Consider the following 25,031-nt stretch of genomic DNA (forward strand, 5'->3'; position numbering starts at 1 on the left):
CGAGTAGGTGGCGTACATTTTGAGGTGGAAAACGGAACGGGCGGTGAGGGAGATCTGTTGGAGGGTGTGTGGGCGTTGAAAAGAATGAACATTCTGAAGGACAATGGTGAGGAATCTGATGATGTCGCCAGCGGTAGGGGGTGGGCGAAGGGAGTTGCCGGGAGGGGTGGGGGCGTCCAGAGGGCGGACAGAAACGGGGAGTTCAGGAGTGGTAGGTGGGGGTCGGGCCTTACACTTCTGGGAGTAGGTGGGATGAGGGAGGTTACAGGTATTACAGGAGGGGGGGGGGGGGACTGGAGATTGGGGCACTGCCGTAAAAAGTGGGCTTGCCTACAGTGCGGGCAGGTGGGGGCCTCGCGGCACTCAGATGTTGGGTGCGCATTATACTGCAAGCACCTTTGGCAGCGGAGGGATTGAGGAGGGGAACGGGAGGGGTCAACTTTATAACGCTGGTTAAAAAGGAGGGCACCCTCCTTCAGGAGACGGTCTATAGAGGGGGCGTGCTCAGAAAAACCCGCATAAGGCAGGTGGGGCCGGCAGCGTTGGGGATGCAGCGAACCGCACGCACCTCCAGATGGGGATGGGCCTGAAGCTCCGCCAACACCTCCTCCTCCGTCATCACTGGACTGAGCCAAGTGATCACAGCGGTGAGGGTCGGCGGGCGACGCGGGGGTTGGGGTTGGCGGGAGGGAGGTGGCGAAGGGGCAGGGGTGAGGGAGGCATGAGGGCCAAAGCGGGTGACAGGGATGCGGGAAAGGAGGTCTGTGTGGAGGGTAGGGCTGGGGGAGGAGATGAGTACCGAATCACGGCGAGGAGTGAGGAGGGAGATGGGGGCGCCAGGACAATTCTGGCGAAGGAAGAGGGTGAGGTTCCGGGCTTCAAGGAGGGAGGGATCCGGACGGGAGAGGAGGTAGCGGTAGGAGGAGGGGGTAGTGGAGGAGGAGGAGGGGGCAGGGACGGGTGGGGAGACATCCATGGGATCAGGGGTGGGGGAAGGGGGACGAAGCGGAGCCTTTTTGGGAGCAGACGAGGCAGGGGTGCCACTGGGGCGCTTGACAGCGGCGGAGGAGGTGTGGGGGATGGGAACAACTGGAATGTGGTGGGGAGTGGCAGGTCCCGGGGCCGGAGTCGGCGCCGGAGACGGTGAGGGCGATGGCGAATGCGATGGTGAAGCCGATGACGAAGACGATGAAGGTGAAGGGGAGAGTGGAGCGTGGGCAGTAGCCCGCCGGGCGACCACCCTGGCGGGGGCCGCAGAAACGGAAGGAGCAGAGGAAGGGAGTGGAGGGAAGGGATCAGAGGAGGTGCGGGAGGGAGGAGCCGGGGACGGGGCGACAAATAGGGGGGGAGATGAGAGAGTGAGGAGTGGGGGGATGGACTGAGGGGGGAGTGAAGCGGCACACCACGTGATAGTGGTGGCAGCAGCGGAGGGGGAGGTGTAGATAATGGCAGTGGTGGTGGCTGTAGAAGAGGTGGTGGGGGTTGACATGATGATAAGGGAGAAAAAAAACAGTACTAGACAAAGGAGCAAACGAGAGACACAGAGGAGAGAGGGTCGGAGAATGACGAAGGAGACTGGGGCCTAAGCCCCACTCTGCTGCCGCTGGGGGGGCGACCCGGCTGGCTGGCTGGTAGGGACGCCTCTGCTGCTGCTGCTGCTGCTGCTGGCGGGGGCAGCTAGGACTACCGCTGGCCGCTGGCTGCGACCGCTGGTGGCGGGGACCGCTGCTGGCAGCTGGCTGCTGGCTGGGGCCTGCGCAGGCGAGGACCGCTGCGTGCTGTTGGCGGGGACGCTGCTGGCTGCTGGCGTGGGCCGCTGCTGGCGAGGACCGCTGCTGGCTGCTGGCGGGGACTGCTGCTGGTGAGGACCGCCGCTGGCAGGGACCACTGCTGGCTGCTGGCTGCTGGCTGCTGCACGTCGACGGGCTGGCTGGCTGGCTGGCTGGCTGGCTGGAACCTGCAACACCCATCACTTCGATTGGTACCAGAACAGCACAAATCGAAGGGCGGTATTCAACCGAATTACCGCCGGAGATCGTGTTAGGGCAGGACCAGAGCCCCCTATTTATGCCAGTCTTAGGCAGGAAGTGCGCATGTGTGCAGGCGCCAAATTCGATGGCCAATAGCGGCGATATCAACCGATAGCTGGAAGGACAGCAACGCCACCTACAGGATGAAGAACCAAAGACTTCGGCGCACGCGTTGCGGCTGCCGCCGCTGCTCTGCGCTGCCAGCGGCCGCCCCAGCGACCTCTGTCGGAAGCCGCAAGAGCGGAGGCTGCCGCTGTTACTCTGCGCCGCCATCGGCCGCCCCAGCGATCTCTGTCGGAAGCCGCAAGCAAAAATGCTCGTCCACGTAGGCGCCTTGATTATCCTCCCGTTGTCAACAGAATATTTATGTTGCTGGTGAATCGTCATCCGTTTTATGACCAATAGTACTCCTCTCTGCTCGAAGCGACTTCAATATGGCCACTGCTGGATCCCAAGCTGTACTAAGCTGAAAGCCCGTGTCTCTGTTTACAAGATTCGTCGAGCTACGTATTTCCACTGCTTCCTTAATAACACTGTCCCAGTACGAACTCGTCGATACGAGAATTTTGGTATGTTCATAATTCATAGAATGACCTGTACTGAGACAATTCTCGGCCACTGCAGACTTTTCTGGTTGCTCCAGACGAGTGTAGCATCGGTGTTCAGTGCGAAAAGTTTGTCCGGTGTACGATATGCCGCAGCTACAAGGAATCTCGTGAACACCGGGTCTTCTTAGGCCAAGGCTGTCCTTAGATGAGCCAAAGAGAGCTCTGAGTTTTGCCGGCGGACGAAAGACACATTTAACTTTATGACTCTTCAATAATCTTCCTATTTTTGAAGAGACACCGACGATGTATGGCAAGATGACCATTCCCCTTTGTTCTTCGCCTTCTTCCACTTCCTCACGTTGGGTAACCCGCTTCGGTTGTAAGGTACGGCAAATCTCCCGTTCGGAGTATCCATTTTGTTGGAAAGTGGTACGTCTCTTTGTGTGTAGTCAACAACGATATGTGTGGGGTTCGATTCCCAGTCGGCACTGAACTCTTCATCATATTATTTCTAATCAAAATATGAACGGGTGTACTGCCGGTCTACAGTGTCCAACGGGCACAATATTTCGGCGATCAAACATATCGCCATCATCAGGTGAACTGACAGACTGAGCTCCTGTGAACGTGCCGGCACGGAGATCCGTACGCTATGGCTGCCCAGGAGGAACTGGGTTCGGTCCCCAACAACAAAGGATGGGGCCCCTCCACGCCCACACCAACGTGGTTACCAAACGAAAAGTTCTACTGTCACCTCCGTAAACATGTTAGTTTTTGAATCAGGCGTCACAGGATGCGGGCTGTGATGTTATCCATGCGTCTGGGTAAGATTACTCATTAACATGGTCCATCAGGAGATGGCGCACTCTCGGGAAAAATCGCCCGCATTTTGAAGAAACACCGGGTCGGAACTGTGTTTTGTCCTCCGAATAAGACTCGTGCATTGCTGGGGAGCGCCAAAGATGACCTCGGTTTGAGGAAGGCCGACGTGTACCAGATTCCGTGTCAATGTGGCAAGTCGTATATTGGTCAGACGATACGTACCGTCGAGGATCGATGCCGTGAACACGAGGCACACTCGACTGATGTATCCGAGCAAGTCGGCGGTTGCTGAACATTGTTTGTTGGAAAATCACGCTATGGAGTATGAACACACGAGGATTCTGGTACAGACGTCGAGATACTGGGACAGCGTTGTTAGAGAGGCCATCGAAATTCGCACCAATGACGACCTCATAAACCGTGACTGTGGCTAAAATCTTAGCAAGGCTTGGGACCCAGCGGTTGGGTTAATCAAGAGTAAATCGAGCAAACGTATGGTTGTGACGACCACGGCGGACAGAGCCATCACACCGACGTCATCTAAGACACCGTCGCAATCTGTTCCACCGCGCGACCGTGGCGCGGACGGCGGGGGGAGCGCGCCGCGGGCGGAGGGTATTTAAATCGGCCGCCGTCGCGACCGAACCCAGTTCCTCCTGGGCAGCCATAGCGTACGGATCTCCGTGCCGGCACGTTCACAGGAGCTCAGTCCGTCAGTTCACCTGATGATGGCGACATGTTTGATTGCCGAAATATTGTGCCCGTTGGACACTGTAGACCGGCAGTACACCCGTGGATATTTTGATTATCAAATACTCCGGGAGAAACTCAAGAATCACATCATACACCTTTACGGGGAGGAGATGTTCCGCAGCATGAAGAAATTTGAAAAGTTGCGCCACCGTAGATGTCGTTTGCTAAGTACTTTTGCCTTTCTAAAGAGATGTCGTTCCGAGAATGTTGTTCCAAATTTTGTTAAGGCTATGCATCACATCGATTCTGCAGCAGCTAAGAGAATCAAGAAACGAGCCAGCCTCGCATTGGTACGTGAGAGAGTGCAATTCACCCGCCGTAGCCTTGAGTTTATCTCACAGGAATTACTCAAACTACATTTGCAACTGGCTAGTAATTTCACTTCTTTTTCCTGGGATTGGATTGATGGTGTCACCTGGGTTGCAGCTGATTCCGCCCATAAGAAGGCAACAGGACGTCAAACAGCTAAGTTCTCACGTCTCCTTGACAAACCAACTCTGCAGGTTCCGTGCAAGACTGTCATCAATTTGAGTGGCATGGTGTTGAGTGATGATGCGGTCTTGGTTTTGCAGAAAGGTCTCAACTTCGCTCCCACCCCCAAGTTCACTCCGGTCGCAGAAATTGTTAGTGCTGTTGAACAGGTTGCAGCTCGACTTCCTCCTGAATCAGCTGAGGAAATACGTCGTGAAACTTGTCGTGCGTTGACGAAATCCAAGCCGATGAAGTCAAATATCACCAGTAAAGAGAGGGCGGCCATTCGTGATCTGAGGGAGCGCTCTGAAATTGTTGTCTTACCGGCTGACAAAGGCAATGAGACGGTTGTTGTCTCCCATAAGGACTACACTGATAAGATGCAGAGCCTGCTAAATGACGATTCCTACCGGAAGATCGGTGTTGACCCTACAAAGAAGGTGGAGAACAAGTCGAGGTCGCTTCTCAAGGACGCAGATTTACCGGAGGGTGACGCTAAGAAATTGTTACCCCAAGGTCCGGTACCGCCTAGACTATATGGACTCCCGAAGGTTCACAAAGAGGGGGTACCATTACGCCCCATTGTCAGCAACATCAGGGCACCTACATATTTGTTGGCCAAATACCTGACGGGAATATTAAGTCCTTATGTGAGTAAATGCCCTCATCACATCCGTAATTCCGTGGATTTTGTTAAACGCCTTGATAGCTTCAGGTTGGATGAGTCAGATATCATGGTGAGTTTTGACGTCGTTTCTTTGTTTACGAGGGTGCCCCTGCGAGAGTCACTAGAATTGATTAGTCAGAAGTTTGACGAGAAGACCACTGAACGTTTTAGGCATGTCTTGACTTCCACGTATTTTCTTTTTAATGGAGAATACTACGAACAAACGGAGTCGCCATGGGTAGCCCACTCTCACCGGTGGTAGCGAATTTGTACATGGAGAACTTCGAGGAGGAAGCCCTGTCGTCATCCGAATGGAAACCGACTTGCTTTTTCCGTTACGTGGACGACACGTTCGTCATCTGGCCACATGGTATGGATAAACTCCTTGACTTCCTTACACATCTAAACTCCATACACCCCAACATCAAATTCACTATGGAGACTGAAACGGAGGGTAAATTACCTTTCCTTGACATCTTGGTCAAGAGAAGGGCTGACGGCACCCTAGGTCATGGGGTGTATCGGAAGACAACGCACACTGATCTGTATTTGCACAAAGACAGCTGCCACCACCCTTCACAGAGGAATGGGGTACTTAAAACTCTAGTACATAGGGCGCGCACTATCTCTGACGCGGGGAGTCTACCCCAGGAATTGGAACGTCTGAGAACTGTATTTCGAAAAAATGGGTACTCAGAGTGGCAGATTCAACATGTTCTCCGCCCAACCACTACAGCACAACCTGTGGAGATGGATGAAATCGCGAGGGAGGAGGTAGGCACTGCGTTTATTCCATATACAGGCGCACTCTCGGGGAAAATCGCCCGCATTTTGAAGAAACACCGGGTCGGAACTGTGTTATGTCCTCCGAATAAAACTCGTGCACTGCTGGGGAGCGCCAAAGATGACCTCGGTTTGAGAAAGGCCGGCGTGTACCAGATTCCGTGTCAATGTGGCAAGTCGTATATTGGTCAGACGATGCGTACCGTCGAGGATCGATGCCGTGAACACCAGAGGCACACTCGACTGATGTATCCGAGCAAGTCGGCGGTCGCTGAACATTGTTTGTCGGAAAATCACGCTATGAACACACGAGGATTCTGGTACAGACGTCGAGATACTGGGACAGCGTTGTTAGAGAGGCCATCGGAATTCTCACCAATGACGACCTCATAAACCGTGACTGTGGCTATAATCTTAGCAAGGCTTGGGACCCAGCGATTGGGTTAATCAAGAGTAAATCGAGCAAACGTATAGTTGTGACGACCAGGGCAGACAGAGCCATCACACCGACGTCATCTCAGACACCGTCGCAATCTGTTCCATCGCGCGACCGTGGCGCGGGGCGCGGACGGCGGGGGGAGCGCGCCGCGGGCGGAGGGTATTTAAATTGGCCGCCGTCGCGACCAAACCCAGTTCCTCCTGGGCAGCCATAGCGTACGGATCTCCGTGCCGGCACGTTCACAGGAGCTCAGTCCGTCAGTTCACCTGATGATGGCGACATGTTTGATCGCCGAAATATTGTGCCCGTTGGACACTGTAGACCGGCAGTACACCCGTGGATATTTTGATTATCAAATACGCCGGGAGAAACTCAAGAATCACATCATATTATTTCTATTTTAAAGACGCTCACGTGTCGCTGCTGGTGTAACAAATTCATATTTTATGTTCGTTTTTTCTAGAATATAACAGCGATAGGTGCTGGGTTGGAGTCCTGGGAAAGAAAAAATTAATGTTTCGTCTCGTTGTTTCAGTTATAACATCTAGATACTGCCGAGAAAATCCGATATGTCACAGTTGATTGTGCTTCGATCTCAATCCGATTAGGTTCTGGGTTCAAAAAATGGCTCTGAGCACTATGGGACTTAACTTCTGAGGACATCAGTCCTCTAGAACTACTTAAACCTAACTAACCTAAGGACATTACACACATCCATGCCGGAGGCAGGATTCGAACCTGCGACCGTAGCAGCTGCGCGGTTCCAGACTGCAGCGCCTAGAACCGCTCGGCCACTTCGGACAGCGTTCTGTGTTCGAATCCCTGTGCAACACAAAGCTTTACCTCACGACATTTCAAGTCAGTTAGTTTCTTGTGAAGAAGCAATATTTAACATTTCTCGTAGCTTGTTGACAGGGACAGTAGATGCTGGGTAGGAATTCGCGTCCGTTAAAAATGTTTACGATATGTAATTTAAAGTTGATATTTGCTAACTGATACTGTCTAAAATCGAGGTATATCACTCTCTGTATGCCTAGTCAGGAATGACTGTTAGTTTCGGTCAGTCACGAAATCTTTGCTTAGTCTGCATGACCTGGGTTTGAATTCATATGCAGAATGAGACGGTTCGTTGTGTCATTTGAAGTTCATACATATTCTCTACTAGCTGCTCGTTAATAACTTAAACTTTTGATGTCATTTTGTGTTAAATAATAAGTACGGCATGTTACTTTGAAGAGGAAATCATGAATACGGCGAACTTACTACGCGCATTACGTATCTGACATAATAATGAGAGTGGTAACATTTCAGGTATGTCATTTATTGTAATAAATGTGGGCTTACAATCCTTAAGGACAGTCTTATCTGTGATAAGGTGTTCCCTGATATTTGTAGTATCGTGGTATTACTTTACATCTTGAGTTATTGCGATACAGAGCAGTGTTTTCTAGCGGTAACTTGTTGGAACCATTTTCAATAGTGAAACGACTGTACCGAGGAGCGATTAGAGGACCTGCTAGACAGCTACGTTATGCGGGTTGCATGAGAATCAGGCGAAATGGTATTCAGGTAGTTCGGATACTTTTGATCATGACTGTACAAATTTTACAATTTTGTAACTGGGTAGATAAAAAATCTACTCACCAAACAGCAGCAGTAGACACTCATGCAGGAAAGGTATTACGTATAAGCTTTTTGCGCCAGTGACTCCTTCTTCCGGCAGAAGGATTGAAGGAGAGGGAAGATGGGTGAACCGAAGTGTTAGAGAGCTTTAGGGAGAGGGCTAGAGTTCGGAAAATTCACCTAGAACCCCAGGTCAGGGGAGATTTATAGGATGGGATTTCTTGGATCAATGAAGTACAATACAATACAGTAGGTGTCTCTTCGTAGTCAGAGTCAGTGAAGGCAAGCAGAGTTGAGGCTCCATCAAAGAATATACCAAATCTATCTTTCCTTTTCGGTACTGGTACCGAAAAATGTTTAACCATTTTCCCATGAGTAACCATTGTTTTATCACTAAATCTGCATCAGTGACTAACTACAAAACTGATATCTGGACGAGGTATTGTTGCAAGGTACAGTAGACACCCAACAGTTCCTGTATAGGCTTCAGTCTTTTCCAGTGGCTCATTACTGACAAGATTTTCTTCATCTGTCGCTATTCCACGCTCCATAGCTGTTGCTACTGGATTCAAATCTTCAAATTTGAAACATCTTATTTTCTTTGTATGTATAGAGCGATTTACAAAAATTTCCTGTAAACTTATTTTAATTTCCATCCAAAGAATTGACTTTCTATTTCATTTTCGAAATATTCTGTCGAATATTATTTCACACTTCTGATTCAGCTTGTTCAAACTTCAGTAATGCTGTCTGTTCTTCCTCAAATAATGAACCTACCTTCAGCATACAATGCTTTAATTGTGCTTCTATCTTCATTATACAGAGAAATCTATATAAACCTGAATTACTTCAAAGAGTCATAATTTCCCTCTGAAAGCTCGTAGAAACGAGAAAGTTGTTTCAATGATCTCCATGGTTCTGGGAGAATCAAAAACGCTGTTCATTGTTGCCAAGTTGGCTGCTGTTTCTGCACATGAGGTTCTTTGTCTGGCATAATGCCTCACTTGCTCGACTCGTACCTTGTGTTAGTTCATTTGTAGCCTCATCGGTTGGATTTGTGAAGTCTGTGCCGTACAGTATGGGACGCATAACAAGTTAGTGGTTCGTTCACAGTCCTTAGCTTGTAAAAGTATGCTGTACACACTTGGATACTGGGTTTTCATTGTGAAAACATTTTGGATGATAAACTCATTGGTCACAACTAAAGATGTAAAACTGCCTTAGGCCATTGTAGATTACCATAAGTAAGTGTAGACTTTGGCAGTTTTCATAGTATGGTACCTTTGGACAGTTAAGTTCTTACCCGTATTACCTGTACTTTAGGAGTGTTATTCTTATCAGACGTTACCAGTACCTAATAACAGTTTCTTTCTTAGTGTATGCGATCAGTGCCTCACTAGATTCCCCAAAAAATCAGAAGGGGTGGACCATCTATAAACTGAGTGACAATGTATAAGGTCTAGGTAAGTGATGGAATGTTTTTGTTGTTACATAGTTATCCTCCTGCTTGTTAAGAATAAACAGTGTTTATAGCAACACTGAAATTGTCAATGTTTAATTCAGGTTTTATTTGAAAATTGTTAAATTGTATCGTGAAATAGAGACATGTTTTACCAGTAATAAAGAAAACAATGCAGATGTATCATGTTGCGCTAGAAAACGCAATTTCCTCAACAAAACGGTAAACTAAAAATGTACTAAAAACAAAAGTATATCAAACATCGCTTCAGTAATTTGTTGATTTTCTATAAAACAGGTTTCTGTTGTTCGTAAACAACTTTTCCATTTATCAATAAGAACAGAAATGTCTTGCCTTTGATCATGATGAAGAACGTTCTATTGAATATAAAATAACAATGATAAGTCATTGGCTACCATTTCCTCTCTTACACATGCATTTACGTTTCTTTCCCTATCAATTCTACCAGTACTGCTGGTAATCCTATCATTTAGTACATCATTTATGTAGTAACTTACCCTAAAACTGTTGAACCATAGTTTTGGTAGAGCGCAGCTCTAGTTACAACACAATGAGCATTAAGGAAAGAATTCGATGTGCGCAGTGTTTCAACGAAAGTAGCAATTCTACCGATTGTAATGAAGCTGGAGACAACTGGTGTACTAAACAGTCAAAGTGGTAAAGATAGACCATAACAGAGTTCAGAGGTTATTGATAATTTTCGAAGATGCTTGGAGAACTCTCCGTGGAAACTGTTGCATCGACTGAGCCAGGAGACAAACATTTCATATTACACATGTCAGAGAGCTGTGAACATTTATTTATTTATTTATTTAGCGTATGGCAAGTACAAATCACGTATGAAAAATCTAAAAGTACATAACACACAAAACAGTTACAATATCACAAACAAACATCTAGGTTAGAAATATAATCGATTGCACTGTTAGTCGCATCCATGAAGTCCCTTGTTGGCCCAGGGTAGGCCCTCAGAGGGCATTCTACCACGATATGGTGAATTGTCTGCCTGTCAGCGCCGCAGTCGCACTGTGGTGATGGCACTATGCTCCATTTGTACAAGGAGTCAGCACAATGGCCGTGGCTCGTCCTGATCCTGTTAAGGGTAGACCAGATTTTTCGGGGCAAATCAAAGCCCCGAGGTCTGTTAGATGTTCCCAATAAGGTGTTAGCCTGAGGCGGTGTCTTTTCCTCCCATTCTTCTCTCCAGCGGTCCTCAAGAATAAAAGCGTTCTTTACCAGATCTTTGGCACTTGCGAGAGGGGGGTGTCTGGATTTCAATCTCTTTTGCTCAATTCCATTACTCAGGGTGTGGATAGGAAGATCTGGGCTATTTTGGATTTTTCGACATTCCCTGACAAGTGCGTGTTCTCTGCGCAAATGTGGCGGCGGGATATGGCTCAATACAGGCAGCCATTGGACAGGAGTTGACCTGATCGTTCCAGAGATAATACTCATCGTTTGGTTCAAGACTGCATCCACCTTCTTGATGTGAGCACTATTTAACCATATTGGGGAACAGTACTCTGCTGCAGAATAGACAAGTCCTAGGGCAGAGCTACGCAGAACGGAGGCAGTGGACCCCCAACTAGTGCCACAAAGCTTTTGGACAATGTTGTTTCTAGTTCTGACTTTTTCAGCAGTGTTTACAAGGTGTTGTTTATAGCTCAATGTTCTATCGAGTGTCACGCCCAGATACTTTGGTGTTCTATTATATGGAAGAATGCCGCCATCAAAGCGGATCTTGAGCTCTTTGTTTGCTAATTTGTTATTCAGGTGGAAACAAGTGGCCTCTGTTTTGGATGGGCTGGGTTGGAGCCTCCAGTCACGGAAGTATTTTCCTAGAGTGGTCAAATCGCTGGATAGTGTGATCTCAGTTTCCTCCATCACTCGGTGTTGTGTGGCCAAGGCCCAGTCGTCCGCATATCCGAACATTTTGGATCTCGTCCTAGGCATATCGGCTATATACATGCTGAAAAGCAGTGGAGCCAGTACCGAACCTTGGGGCAGGCCATTATTAAGTTTCATGAATTTACTTCTGTTGTTACCGATGACAACCTGGAATGGTCTATTGCAGAGCATTTCGTTGATAAGGTTAGCCGTTTTTAGACATGGCACGATGCGGAGGAGCTTATAAATCAGGCCCTGTCTCCAGACAGTGTCGAACGCCGCCGTCAGGTCAACAAATACCACTGATGATTTTTGCTGTCTTTGGAAGCCCGCCTCGATGTAGGTTGTTAGAGCGAGGACCTGATCCGTGCAGCTTCTTTTAGGCCGGAAGCCCGCCTGTTCTACCGGTACAGCCTCCAGGATGACTTCGCTCATTCTGTTGTACATAAGTCTCTCCAGTAATTTATAGATCATGCTGAGTAAGGCGATTGGGCGGTAGCTCTGAGGTTGGTCACTCGGTTTGCCCGGTTTTAATATGGCAACAATTTTAGCCTTTTTGAGAGTGTACGGAATTTTTCCAGTTTGCAACACGTTAGAGAAGAATCGCGCAAGCCATAATCTTGCAAATTTACCACAGTGGAGCAGAAATTCTGGGTGAATCCCATCAAACCCTGGGGCCTTTCCTGGTTTTATATCGTTCAGGGCCATATTTAACTCTTCGACTGAAAAGGGTTGGGAATAAGATGTATTGTTCTCTGCTGTCGATTTTAGCTCTTTAAGCTCCTTTTTAATTTTTATAGTATGGGCTCGTTCCTTTGGGGCCCTGGACGTCTTGCTGATGTGAACCGCAACAGTATTTGGGGACATAGCGCTGGTCATTCGCAGATTTTTACCTCCACCTCCAAGTCTCCGAAGCAAGGACCACACCCTTCTGCTTGATCTTGTAAAATCCATTTGTTCCACGGTCTCCATCCACTTAGCACGCCTGGCCGCGTCTAGGCTATGTAATAGATCGTCTGCAATTTCTTTATCCCCATTGTCCAGAAACTGTCTATAAAGCCGTTCACTTTCCTCGCTCCATCCTGGCACATATTCGTTTCTGAATCCTCTGGGCATACTAACTTTAGCTGAGCTGATGACGGCTCCAACAAATCTTTCGTAGTTCTTATACGTTGGGGGTATCCATCCAAGGCATTTATCAAGTTTCTCCGAGAAAGCAGCCCAATCTGCCCTCCCAAAGTTCCATCTAGGACGAGGATAAGAGGATATCAGGGGAATAGTAAGACCTATTTCTAAGAGCACTGGACGATGCTGAGAGTGGGGGAAATCCTCAAGTACCCTGCGAGAGACCGGCAGGGGTTTGTTGTTCTTGTTAGTTGTAACAAAACTGAGGTCAGGGCAGGTCTCAGTTAGCCAAGCGGCTGATTTAAATGTACCTCGGTCTTTGGCGTCAAAGATTAGTTGAGTATTATGATCTTCTGTCCATTTCACCAGGTCTTCGCCGTTTTGGTCAGATATTCGATATTTCCACAGTTCATGGTGGCTATTAAAGTCACCCACGTATATTGCTGGGTGAGGCAGGATTTGAAGGGCTTGTGGGGGCCACGATTGCCCTGGAGGCTTGTATATATTATTTATTGTGACTTCACCCACTTTTATAATGACTTCGTGAATCTCGTTTGTGGTAGATGTTGATACGAGAGCCACTTCTTCGATATCTCTCCTGACGTATGTTGCCGTGCCGTAATGTCTGTGGTGTGTGGCGCCTATTAGGTCATAGCCAGATATTATGCCCCTTGATCTTAGCTGCTCGTCATCTTCAGTATGGGTCTCCTGAATTGCGACTACGTCAATGTCGTTCTTTGTTAAAACTTTATGCAAGTACATGCATTTGGCTCTACTTATGCCTTCAATATTCAGGTGGCAGACTCGAATCAGCGATCCGAGTTCTCTAGTCAAAGGATTCGTTTTGCTAGAATTCATCGTGATTTGCCGTGACCAGGAGATCAACTAAGGATTATCTGGTCGCCTGTACTTTGCTAGTTCATTTAGCGTTACCCAGGGTGCACGTGTAGTATTCTACTACGGACGCGAACTAGCTTTACACCCCAGCTGTGAACAAAACTGCGACCATACAGAGTGCACATGATTCAAGAATTGCAAGAAACGGATCGTCGATGGCTTCAGAGGTTTCTTATTCAACATCCCGATATTCTCTCCATAACTTACTTTGCAGATAAGGCATGGTTCTAAATGTCAGTTTACAACAACACACTACACAGCATATAATGAGGTGGTGCAATTCCTCACATGCACCAGCTTCCAGGATTGATGGCCCCATTTTCTTTGGTATGACTAAAGCTTATATGGGTATCTTCGATACATTTGTGAAGCAGCTGGTTGATATTGCACGTACGGAATGTTATTTCCAACAAGATGGAGCAACGTGTCACAGATCCAACCAGTGGCGAATTTAAAAATTTTGCGCCCCTAGGCTCACCATATTATATGTACCCCCCATCCCCCCCCCCAAACGTGTTTTAAGTAATAACTATTACCCGATCACTACACAATTGCCTTTTTGAGTGGGAGCACTGTGAGCTGTTTCTGTACTCTGCTATTCGTTGTTATGAAGGACGCGTCAGCGGTCTAGTCGCGCTCAATCAAAGTGCATTATGGTTCCTGAACTGTACTTGGTGTACGGCAGCGGATAAAATAAACTTAAAACTGCATTGTCTTAATACATTCTTCTGTCTAAAGACAACGGAAACGAACACAAGGAAAATAGCTTTACATTTATGCCTAAAACTTCAGCAGAGCGTGTAGGAGCGTTATGCATTCACTTTTAATATGTTCTTTTAAACGAAACCGTTGAAAACAAAAATAAAAAAGTTGTGTTACGATCTAAAAATTGAAGCGAACTTGTCATACATTAGAAAATAATACGTACTTTTACAGAGATGCGTTCAAAATTAAAGTGTCCTTTCACGATCTAATAACTTGGATGTGCAGCAGATAAAAGAACACATCCGGTATTAATACATGACTCTATAGGAAAGCGTAAGAAATGAAAATGAAATAGAGATTTTGGTGCACGAACTAATAAGTAAATACAGACGAATGAACACAGAATTGGATTTGCTATTACATAATTTTACAGACTAGTGTGGAAAAATCAAATTTGTTTTATAATCTAATAGTTGGCATGTCAAGCATTAGGGTCTGTGTAGCTAGATGCTGCATAATAAGTGTAAACAATACCTTTAATCCATGTAAGGGCTGAACAGTTTTGTACTGCAGCTACTGCTCTCACCATAACTCTTTCTAACGGTATTAGCAAAGCTTTTACGTATTTATCTACAGAACTGAACTACGTTATTTATTAACACTTTTTCATCTGAGCGTACTCTCTGACGACGTATATTTGGCGATAACTTCATATTTCAGCAGACGCCAAGAATATGCGTCAGTTGTAATGTACTACAGTATCAGTATGACGTGACTGTACAGCGCCGAGCGGCCTGGTCATTCGGGTATTGCTTAGGCCGGTATTACACTATCAAATTTCTTTGTCAAAGATTTGATCGAAGATGTGATCCAATATTCCGTCCAATATATTTGACAAAGATCTTTGACGTAGCGCTAGAAGGGGTATTACACTGTCATCAAGTTTTTCGTCAAAGTTCAAGATGGCTGACAACAACTTGTTATTAACCGCAGCAGTTGTCCCCCCCCCCCGTCATTCCGCTTCCGCTGCTCGACTCGCTGCGACTCACATCGTCTTCGCGCACGCAACGCCATGGCTGGGAAGCAGATTGCCGCCGCACTGGAAGCCCTCATCCACGCAACGGGGTTCACCGGCGGCACAGGCGTCTAAAGCTAGCGAAATGAGGGATGCTCAACTACCGGACTTACCGATAGATGGCTCTACCAGCTGATTACTGTCGTCTGTATTGACCGCCATATTCGAATTTGGCAAGAAGTTTCTCTCGGTCTGTACGGTGTATAAGGAATTAAGTATTATCGAAATGGTGATTTCTTGTTCCGCTTTCAATTGTACTAAGCGATGGAGTAAGGAAAGTGACTTACCATTTCACAGGTAATAGGACTACCGATACAATACGATAAAAATACAGACTTAGTGCGTTTGCTAATGCGATGTTTTTGAACAGGTTTCTCCTAAAGCACCCAGAGCTGCTAAAGAAGTGTATTACTTCCGTGAAGCGGAAAGGTTTTAATCCTACGTCTTGCAGTTCTCTTTGCGGAAACCATTTGCGACAAGATGATTACGTAGTGAGCCCTAGAACGTGGAAGAAACGTCTCAAACCCGAAGCAGTGCCATCAGTTTTTGACTTTCCGACTCATTTGATGCCACCAAATAAACAGCGACGATGACATGTTGTTAGGATTTTGAGTGACAACGAATGCTTCTCCATTTGAGGTAGCTAATTAATTTCCTTGCTATGTGTGTGCTTTTTACTTTTGTGAATTTATTTCGTACGAACACAAATGAGCTACATAGGTCTAAGCAATGTTGTAATACAAGTCCATATTTTTGTTTTTAGCGTTCTGTCATAGAATCTGTGCTCGATTTGCCAGCTGCAGAACCTACTGATTGCGTGGAGAATGTTGTCAATGAGAATTCTTCCGTGGAAAGCATGTCCCAATTATCCAATGCAGAAGCTGCGAATTGTGTCAAAAACGTTAGTATAAGGGTGTTTTCACACGCCCAAAGTTGTCTTATAATATTTTTTCATCAAGCCTTGAGATATTTCAATCATATATAACGAAATTACGAGGGTCGGTCAAAAAGTAACGCCTCCCATTTTTTTTCTACTTAAAGAAATTAAGTTAAGTGAAAAATTTGAATTTGGCGCCATTCCTCAAACCTTCTTCTGCAATCCACTGCAGTAGTAACTTTCTGTGTCAACAGGTGGCAGCACAGCAGAAGTTTGTAAGATGGCCGACATCGATGTTCGTTTGAGACAGCGTTGTGTGATTGAATTCTTGAATGCAGAAGGTGAAACGCCCATACGCATTCATGAAAGACTGAAGAAGGTGTATGGTGTTGTGACAGTGGATGTCAGCACTGTTAGACGATGGGTTCGTCGTTGTAAGGAAGCTGAAGGGCAAACACCGTTGACTGACGAAAAGCGGAGCGGCAGGCCGGTGAGTGCAGTGACTCCACACAACATTCAGCAAGTTGATGACATCATTCGTGGTGACCGTCGGGTGACTGCAGATGAAGTGTGTCGCATTATTTCTCTTAGTAAAGGCAGTGTGATCACGATTATTAAACAATTGGGGTACTCAAAAGTTTGTGCACGGTGGGTTCCAAGAATGTTAACCGATCAGAATAAAGAGGCAAGGAAAACAATAGCCTCCCAACACTTGCAGCGCTTCCGTTTGGAGGGAGATGAGTTTCTGAAAAAAATTGTGACCGGGGACGAAACATGGGTGCATTTTTTTGAACCCGAATCAAAGAGGCAGTCAATGGAGTGGCGTCACACAAGCTCGCCGAGGAAGAAAAAATTCAAAACTGTGCGATCGGCAGGGAAAGTTATGGCAACAGTTTTCTGGGATACAGAGGGTGTGATTCTGGTTGATTTTTTGGAGCAGGGATGCACAATAAATTCTGTTCAATACGTCACAACCCTCAAAAAACTTAAAGCACGTCTTCAGCGAGTTCGCCCAACAAAATCAATGGCAGATGTTCTTCTTTAGCATGACAATGCAAGACCACACACCAGTCGTCACACCTCAGACGAGATTGTCAAAATTGGATGGGAAGTTTTGCCTCATCCCCCATACAGCCCCGACCTGGCACCATCAGACTTCCATCTGTTCGGGCCACTAAAAGAAGCTCATCGTGGGATTCATTTTGAAGATGAGGAGGCCGTCAAAACATCCGTGCGTCAATGGCTTAGGAAGCAGAGCTGTGATTTTTACCGTGCTGGGATACATGCCCTTGTTCAAAGATGGACCAAAACTGTAGAGATGGGCGGAGATTACATTGAAAAATGACAAAATGATCCTCAATGTTGTGGTTTTCAACCTATGTAATTGCATTTAAATTTCCTGACAATTAAACGTAGAAAAAAACATAGGAGGCATTACTTTTTGACTGACCCTCGTATTTCTTTGTTTCAGAGTGCAGTTGGTTCTTCAGCAATTCATTGTGGTATACAGTCGAAAGTAGAAATGGAAGACAAGGCGACCGAAACTTGCAATTTTTTCTCAGACATTGTGCACGAATTAAAACGTAAACTGAAGTGCGTCTGTGAAAAACTTCGAAGAAGAGAGAAGAAAGTATGTTCCATGGATGACATCATAAGTTCATTGAAGGAGAATGGGCATCTTCCTAAGAAGTTACATAATTTCCTCAATCATCAGAAAGGAACACAAGTGGAATTAGTGTGCAATTTAGTGAACAACTCTCTCTCGTCAAAGGGTAATAGATACACAACAAATGTGAAAATGTTTGTGATGACTGTGTACTTTTATTCACCAGCAGCATGTGATTACCTGCAAAAATTAATGTCTCTGCCCCATAAATCATTGATTTCCAAATGGGTGGCAAGTGTAGACTGTGAACCTGGCTTCTTAAAAGATTTTTTTAAGTACATTGATTTGAACCAAATTGTAAGGGACCAGTTCAGCGATTCATGTATAATTGTAGACAGTATGGCAATTAGGAAGCAAGTAGTTTGGGACCGAGGAACTAAGCAATACACAGTTTTTTTTTAGACTTTGGTGGGGAAGTTTCTCAGTCAAAAGAAGTAATAGAGGCATCTAAGGCTCTGACTTTCATGCTTGGCTCTATTAAAGGCAAATTTAAATGCCCGATTGCATATTTCTTTATGAACGGTGTACAGGCAAATAATCAGGCCACACTGATAAAATCTGCTTTGAGAGGCTGCATAGTTCTGGCATTAGGGTTTGGTGTGTTACATGTGATGGCTGCAAGGTAAATATAAGCACTTGGCTGTACTTTAAATTTTTCCAAGGGTGATTTTAAAAGCCACTTTCCTCATCCTGTGGAAAAATACAATGTTTATTGTATCTTTGACATGTGTCATATGATTAAGTTAGCCATAAATGCTGTAGCAGAAGTATCTATCGAGTCTCCAACTGGCATTATTAGATGGCATTTCATTGAGCAATTGAAGAAGGTACAACAAGAAGAAGGTATGACATTTGCCAACAAACTATCATAGCAACATATAAGTTATGTAAATAGAAAAATGAATGTTTCATTAGCTACACAGACTTTGAATTCTAGTGTGGCAGATAGTATAGAGTTTTTGAGGAGGGTTGGTGAACCAAATTTTAAAGGAAGTGAAGCAACAGTAGAATTTTTGTATTATATTGATAGGATTTTTGATATTCTGAACTCCAGAAATCCATTAGGTAAAGGGTATAAGAGCCCCCTGACACTTGACAACAAATCTTATTGGCTTGGTATTTTCAGACACTAAAAATTATATCAAAAGCTTAAAAATTATTGGTGTTCCGTTGCTGCTCCATGCAAGAAGTACTTTTGCTTTTGGGATAATTTTCGATATGCAATCAGTCAGGCACATAGCTCTGTCAAGTATGCTTTGTGTCGACTCTCCTCTGAAGTATTTGCTGACATATAAACTGTCACAAGATCACATAGGGCTTTTTTTTCCTGCTTTCGGCCCAGAGGTGGTTGGAACAACAATCCAAATGCATACCAGTTCAAATGTGCCATGAGAAAGTTTCTCTTGGGTAACAGTGTCACTGTAATGAATGAGAATTGATCAAATTTTAATGTGTGTTGTTTGCCACCTGTTTATGATTTTCATGCAAGAAAGCATGTAGTAGAAAGTGATGAAAGTGTTGCAGAAAATGAAATAGAGAAGTGGTGTGCACTTCTTGATGATAAGATTAAGTTCTCATTTTACAAGCAAAACATAGTCTATTATATTGCAGGATATGTGTCATTGTGCTTGTCAAGGCAGATCACATGCAAAGACTGTCTTCACATACTGAAGCCACCAGTAGTTAAATTTGCGTTAGAATGTGATGCTCTCTATGCTTTTCCCAATATGGCTAGTAAAAATGCATTTGTAAATTTTGTTAACCGGGGAGAACTGGTTAAAACAAATGGCTGCGTATACTCTGTTGTAGAATACTCAGATAAACTGTTTCAGATGTTTGTGATTGCTGGGGATATGCGACGGAAATATATACAGGCCAAGATTTTGCATTCTGTTAAAAATAATTTTGTAGATTACCCATTTCCTGCTCTTGGTCATGATTACTGTTATGAAATTGGGATTGAGGACTTACATCAGACTCAACTTGTTTGTAAGATTGCATCCCTGTACTCCTGCATACGCTTAAAAACATATGGGAAAAAATGTCTGCTGAGAAAATTTTAAACAACAAATCAAGTATAAGGCAGAAGTTAAATAAACTCATATTGTTTAATCATGTATAGTGCGCAAATTGGAAAAGATTATGTAATGGAACATTCCATGCAGATGGGTGTGATATTTTGACAGCTTTTTTAAAACTTTGTCCATAGATTTGTTGTTGTGTAATGATGAACTTCAAAGGACGAATCACATTGAAGTAAAATTAACTCTTTACATCCTGTGTAGATATTGTAACAAAATTGTAATTGTTTATTATATAAGCTTATTTTAAGATGTTTGGTGTTACAAACTATGCACTTGCATTAAAAACAGGTGATTTGTGTGAAATTAATGGAAAAAAAGTTCTGAGACTTATTTGACAGATGGCTTTCAGTGTGAGAAAATATTTCCCTCAATAACCATGTTAACTTGAATTTGATCTAATGGAGTATGCAGTGGCCCTATGTTTCAAACAGTAATGTTTGTGGATACTCTGCAACATAAGAGCAATAAAATTGTTACTCTGTCAGTTCTTGTTTTAATACTTCCTAGAATGAACACAATGTTCCAATTGATCATAAGCATTCTTTTTACTTTAGAACCATTCTAGAATAAGGGAGCCTGAGTCAGGTGAAACCTAATTCTCTGAATTTTGTCTTTATTTTGCTAGGAGGTCTTTCTATTATATTTTCCTGTGTTGGAGGGGGGGGGAGATAATGCAAATAATCATATAGAATTATCTTTCTAGCACTACAAAGTACAGAATACAGTGATTGCAGTTGCACTTGGCAATCTAGGAAATTTCAGTACTTGTTACATGCCTAATTTTCATCATTTACCTTAATTATATGGTTGCACTTTTTGCTGATTTGAACTGTGTACTAAATGTTAAAAATATTTTGTTTGGTCATAGTAATAAAAGCATTTCATTTTGTTAGTTCATATGTCCCACATGGAACTGAAGTTATGACGACAAAGGAAGGAATTAACATTAAGGAATCTTACTTCACAGAAATTATGTAACAATGATTACACTTTTTGCTAGTTAACGTTAACATAAACCATTTAGTTTTCCATTAAGAGTGAAAGCAGTTGCACGAGTCACGTGTAGAACAAAGTTACCCATAGGGAACTAAAGTATTTTACGTTTGAGCTGTTGCAGGCCCAAAGTATTGTGCTCTTCAAATTTCTATTTAAAAAAGTTTGTAACTCAAATTAGCAGACAATTTGGAATCTGTACATACATGTGTGTAGCAAAGTACTTTTCATGTGCCATGTGGAACCTTTAATTTTCTGGTTTAAATATAATTTATTTCATGAATTACCTTTAATACCAACAATGTCTGAATGCATTATTTACCATTTAGAAGAAGCAATATTAGTGTACAGGATAACAAACCTCATGAAAAATGGGAGAGATTGTTCTGTAGAGAACTTGGAATGGCTCTCTATCAATAGCAGGTAAAAAGAGGGCTTCTATTAAATGTTCAAAGAAACCAGTCAGCACCTCTTAATTATACAGTAATAAAACAATTTACTTTTTTCAGAATTTCTGGTAAGTATGAAAAGTGTGAAGACCTATTCAATTAGTATTTGCTTTACCAATAACCTGTAGTACAAGCACACATAGAAGCAGGTAATTATGGGAGTAAAGAGTTATGTTAAAATTAAAGATACTGACTGGTATTACTTGCTCACAGAACATTGTAGTTGCTGTACAGTTAATGCTGTAAGTGGTGTACCCAATGTGATTCCTGGAGGATATAATATTCTGTTATCCTATGGGAGTGCACTGGTACCACACCTATTGAAAGTAAGTTTTGCTGTGGAATAGTTGTATCAGACGTCTGTACCAGAAAACAAATCTCCACTGTGACACCCTTATGTTCTTGGTATGCTATTAGCTATTTATTACAGGAATACTCTAAACATGGAGGAGGGAGAGAGAGAGAGAGAGAGAGAGAGAGAGAGAGAGAGAGAGAGAGAGAGAGAGAGAGAGAGAATGAGAATGAGAATGTAGAGAATGTTGAGAATATTACTCTCTTTCCAGATACTGTTCTATTTCTTCAAACCAATTCTGAATTTCTCAGGTTATTACATATTATTTACTGTACATTGTCCAGCAATACTTCTGTTGTTACCGGATAGTTTGTAATTTGGCACTACCTTTGTGCCACTGGTATTGGCTAGTGTACTTTTGCAGATAAGAAACTCGGCTGGACTAGAATGTCCTGTCAGTATAGAACAAATTCAGACAATCTGGAACTTTTTACACTAAATTTGCAATATAATGACACCCTTGTCTCACACAGATTGTAGCAGCCATTGGGGTGCCTGTCTGGCCAGCTTCTGCAGCTTTCGCTTTCAGGTTTGGTGTTTGCTTGGGCCCTATACTGACAACCAGTCATTCCAGTGACAGACACCATCTCAAAGATTGGAACCAAGATTCACAGAAATAAAATTCCATGGTTATAATTCATAGTGTAATTAATTTTGCTCACTCACATGTTTTGAATTCCATTTTAAAATAAAACCATGGTACCAGTCATTGTTTGGGTGTCAGAATGGAAAATTGGTTTTAAGACACCCCAACCATAAAATTAACAGCTGTGATCGATGTCATTTTCAGCAAGTTCCTTCACTTCCTACATCATCATGGATCGGTCCAATATAATATTAGTACTAGACTTAACTTCCAAATGATACAATTCATGCATTTAAGTGAAGCCTTAACGTTGGCCTTTGTGTTTGTCTCATTTAAATGTATTTCTTGTCTCGTATCAAAGACTGAAGCACTGTCAAAAACTGGTGCTTCTACCTTATCACTCAGTTAAAATACACCAAGCACGTACAGCAGTTAATAAAATCATGGCATTTAAATTTCTGATCAAAGAGAGAGCCAAATTCGTAAGTGCATGTTGCAATTACAGTGTCAGCGTATATGTAGATCGGTAATGCATCACTTCAGATAAAGAAAAATAATAAATTTTTCCGTTTATACGTAAGTAATACTTTGACAGTTCAGTTGTAATTTCTGTTGTCAGTAAAGATTCCCCTAAGCAAACGCAAACGATGTCAACTTTTTATTTGAAGAGACGTCTTCACTGTTTTGCACACTAGATTTTTCGAATTATACCTGTAGTTAATAGCTTTGGCAAGTAAGGTAATTTGTTGACCTCCATTGAATCTTAAATAGTGTTTTAAAACGGGCAAATAAGTAAAACACTCATAAAATTAATAGTAAATGATTTATAGGTCAGCTTGTCAAACTTCCAAAACACACTCGAATTTAGGAATTTCATAGCAGAACTGTCACTGTTTTTGCTCGCTAGATTAGAGACACTTCATTATGCTGATGTGTAGATATCTAGAACATCCAATATAAAAGACTTATGAGGGCGCAGAACGAAAAACATTTTCATCCGTGTTTTGACACTTCGTTTCTTGCCAAATTCAGATATGGCGGACACCAGTGATCTCTGGCGGACACTCAACGATATGAACTTTGGCCAGCACGCGCTAGAGCCATCTATCGGTAGTGCCGGTAGTTGAGCATCCCTCATTTCGCTAGCCTTAGACGCCTGTACCGGCGGCCGCCAACGGCAGCCAAGGCGTAAGCGAACGCAGCGGAACAGGACGATGCTCCAGTGCTACAACTATCAACAGCTGGGGCACACCGCGCGCGGGTGTAAGAACGCCGTCGCGTGCTTGAAGTGCGCGGCGGCTCACGACACCCGCAGCTGCACGAAGCCTCGTGGGGTGGCCTGCGTCTGCGCGAACTGCGGCGGACCACACGCCGCCAACTCGCGTAGCTGCGGCTACCTCCGCGAGTCACGCCGTCTACCCGCCGCACCACGCCCTGCGGCGACGTCAAGCGCCTCGTCGGCCGCCCCGCCTCCCCGCTCCGGCGAGGGGTGCGAGCCGCGCCGCCTTGAGGCCGCCACCGATGAAGCTATGGCCGGCTTCCGAGCCGCCTTTGCGGCCGAAAAGGCCGCACTGAAGGAGGAGCTCGCAGCTGTGCATCGCCAGCTCCAGCAGCTGCGCGATGAGCTGCGGGCTATCAAGAAGAAGCCGCTAGCTCCCGCCGCCGCCCCCACCGTGAGTCGACCGGTAGGGGTCGATGCGGCCACGCAAACAACCGCCGCTCCGCCCCCTGCAGCAATGCAGGACGTGGCGCCTATGGAAACCGACGATGTCACGCCACAGTCGTCACACTCCGCCAAGGCAGCTGCAAGCAAGGGTGCTGTGGCAGCGACCGACTCCTCCCATGTCGAGAAGTCTACCGCTAAGAAGTCACAGCTACGGAAAATGAAAATGCCAGATCCGCACGAGCTGCAGCCGTTCCTCAAGAACATTGCGGCGTCGCTACAGGACGGGTCATTCCCATTCAAAAAATGGTTCAAATGGCTCTGAGCACTACGGGACTTAACATCTATGGTCATCAGTCCCCTAGAACTTAGAACTACTTAAACCTAACTAACCTAAGGACATCACACAACACCCAGCCATCACGAGCCAGAGAAAATCCCTGACCCCGCCGGGAATCGAACCCGGGAACCCGGGCGTGGGAAGCGAGAACGCTACCGCACGACCACGAGATGCGGGCGGTCATTCCCATTCCCAGATGCTAGTCCGCCTCCCCTCCCCCATCGCCCACACCGCTTTAGCAAGTATCAGCTCAAGTGGCTAAATTTCATGACCAAGGAGGAGTTAACCCTAATTGACAATTACCCCATCTTTACGCCAGACGAATGGACCCCATCTTTACGCCAGACGAATGGCTATTATTCGCAGGACTAGCAGAAACGCACGTGACGGGCCAGGTACCTTCCTACGTCTGGAACCTAAGTAACAAAGCATTGAGAGAGCATCATCACAACTCGGCGTGAGTCATTCGAGCCTACCGGCCAGCCATTTAGGCCGTTCGTTTTCAGCGTCTCTTACTGTTCCACTGACTATCCTTTAATCTTTCTTTTATTATTATTATATTAAAAATAATAATAAAAAACATTAAAAAATGGAAATGCACAAAAGAGCCAAGCAGCACGATAAAACCACGTAATTTTCTAGCCAAACCGTCAAGCCAGAAGGTGAAGCGCCTCGTGCGCTAGTACTTAGTCCCCAGTCGAGGATATCTTCCTCCT

General features: G+C 44.9%; 1 protein-coding gene across 1 annotated transcript; it reads left to right on the forward strand.

Annotated features, from left to right (window-relative positions):
• The first annotated feature begins 23,526 nt into the window (after window positions 1-23,526).
• LOC126195556 (uncharacterized) lies at window positions 23,527-24,300 on the forward strand. Its single transcript, XM_049934180.1, has one exon. It carries the CDS (start codon window positions 23,527-23,529, stop codon window positions 24,298-24,300), a length of 774 nt encoding a protein of 257 aa, XP_049790137.1.
• Window positions 24,301-25,031: the final 731 nt, after the last annotated feature.

This window comes from Schistocerca nitens, chromosome 7 (assembly GCF_023898315.1).
Source record: "Schistocerca nitens isolate TAMUIC-IGC-003100 chromosome 7, iqSchNite1.1, whole genome shotgun sequence".
NCBI lineage: Eukaryota > Metazoa > Arthropoda > Insecta > Orthoptera > Acrididae > Schistocerca > Schistocerca nitens.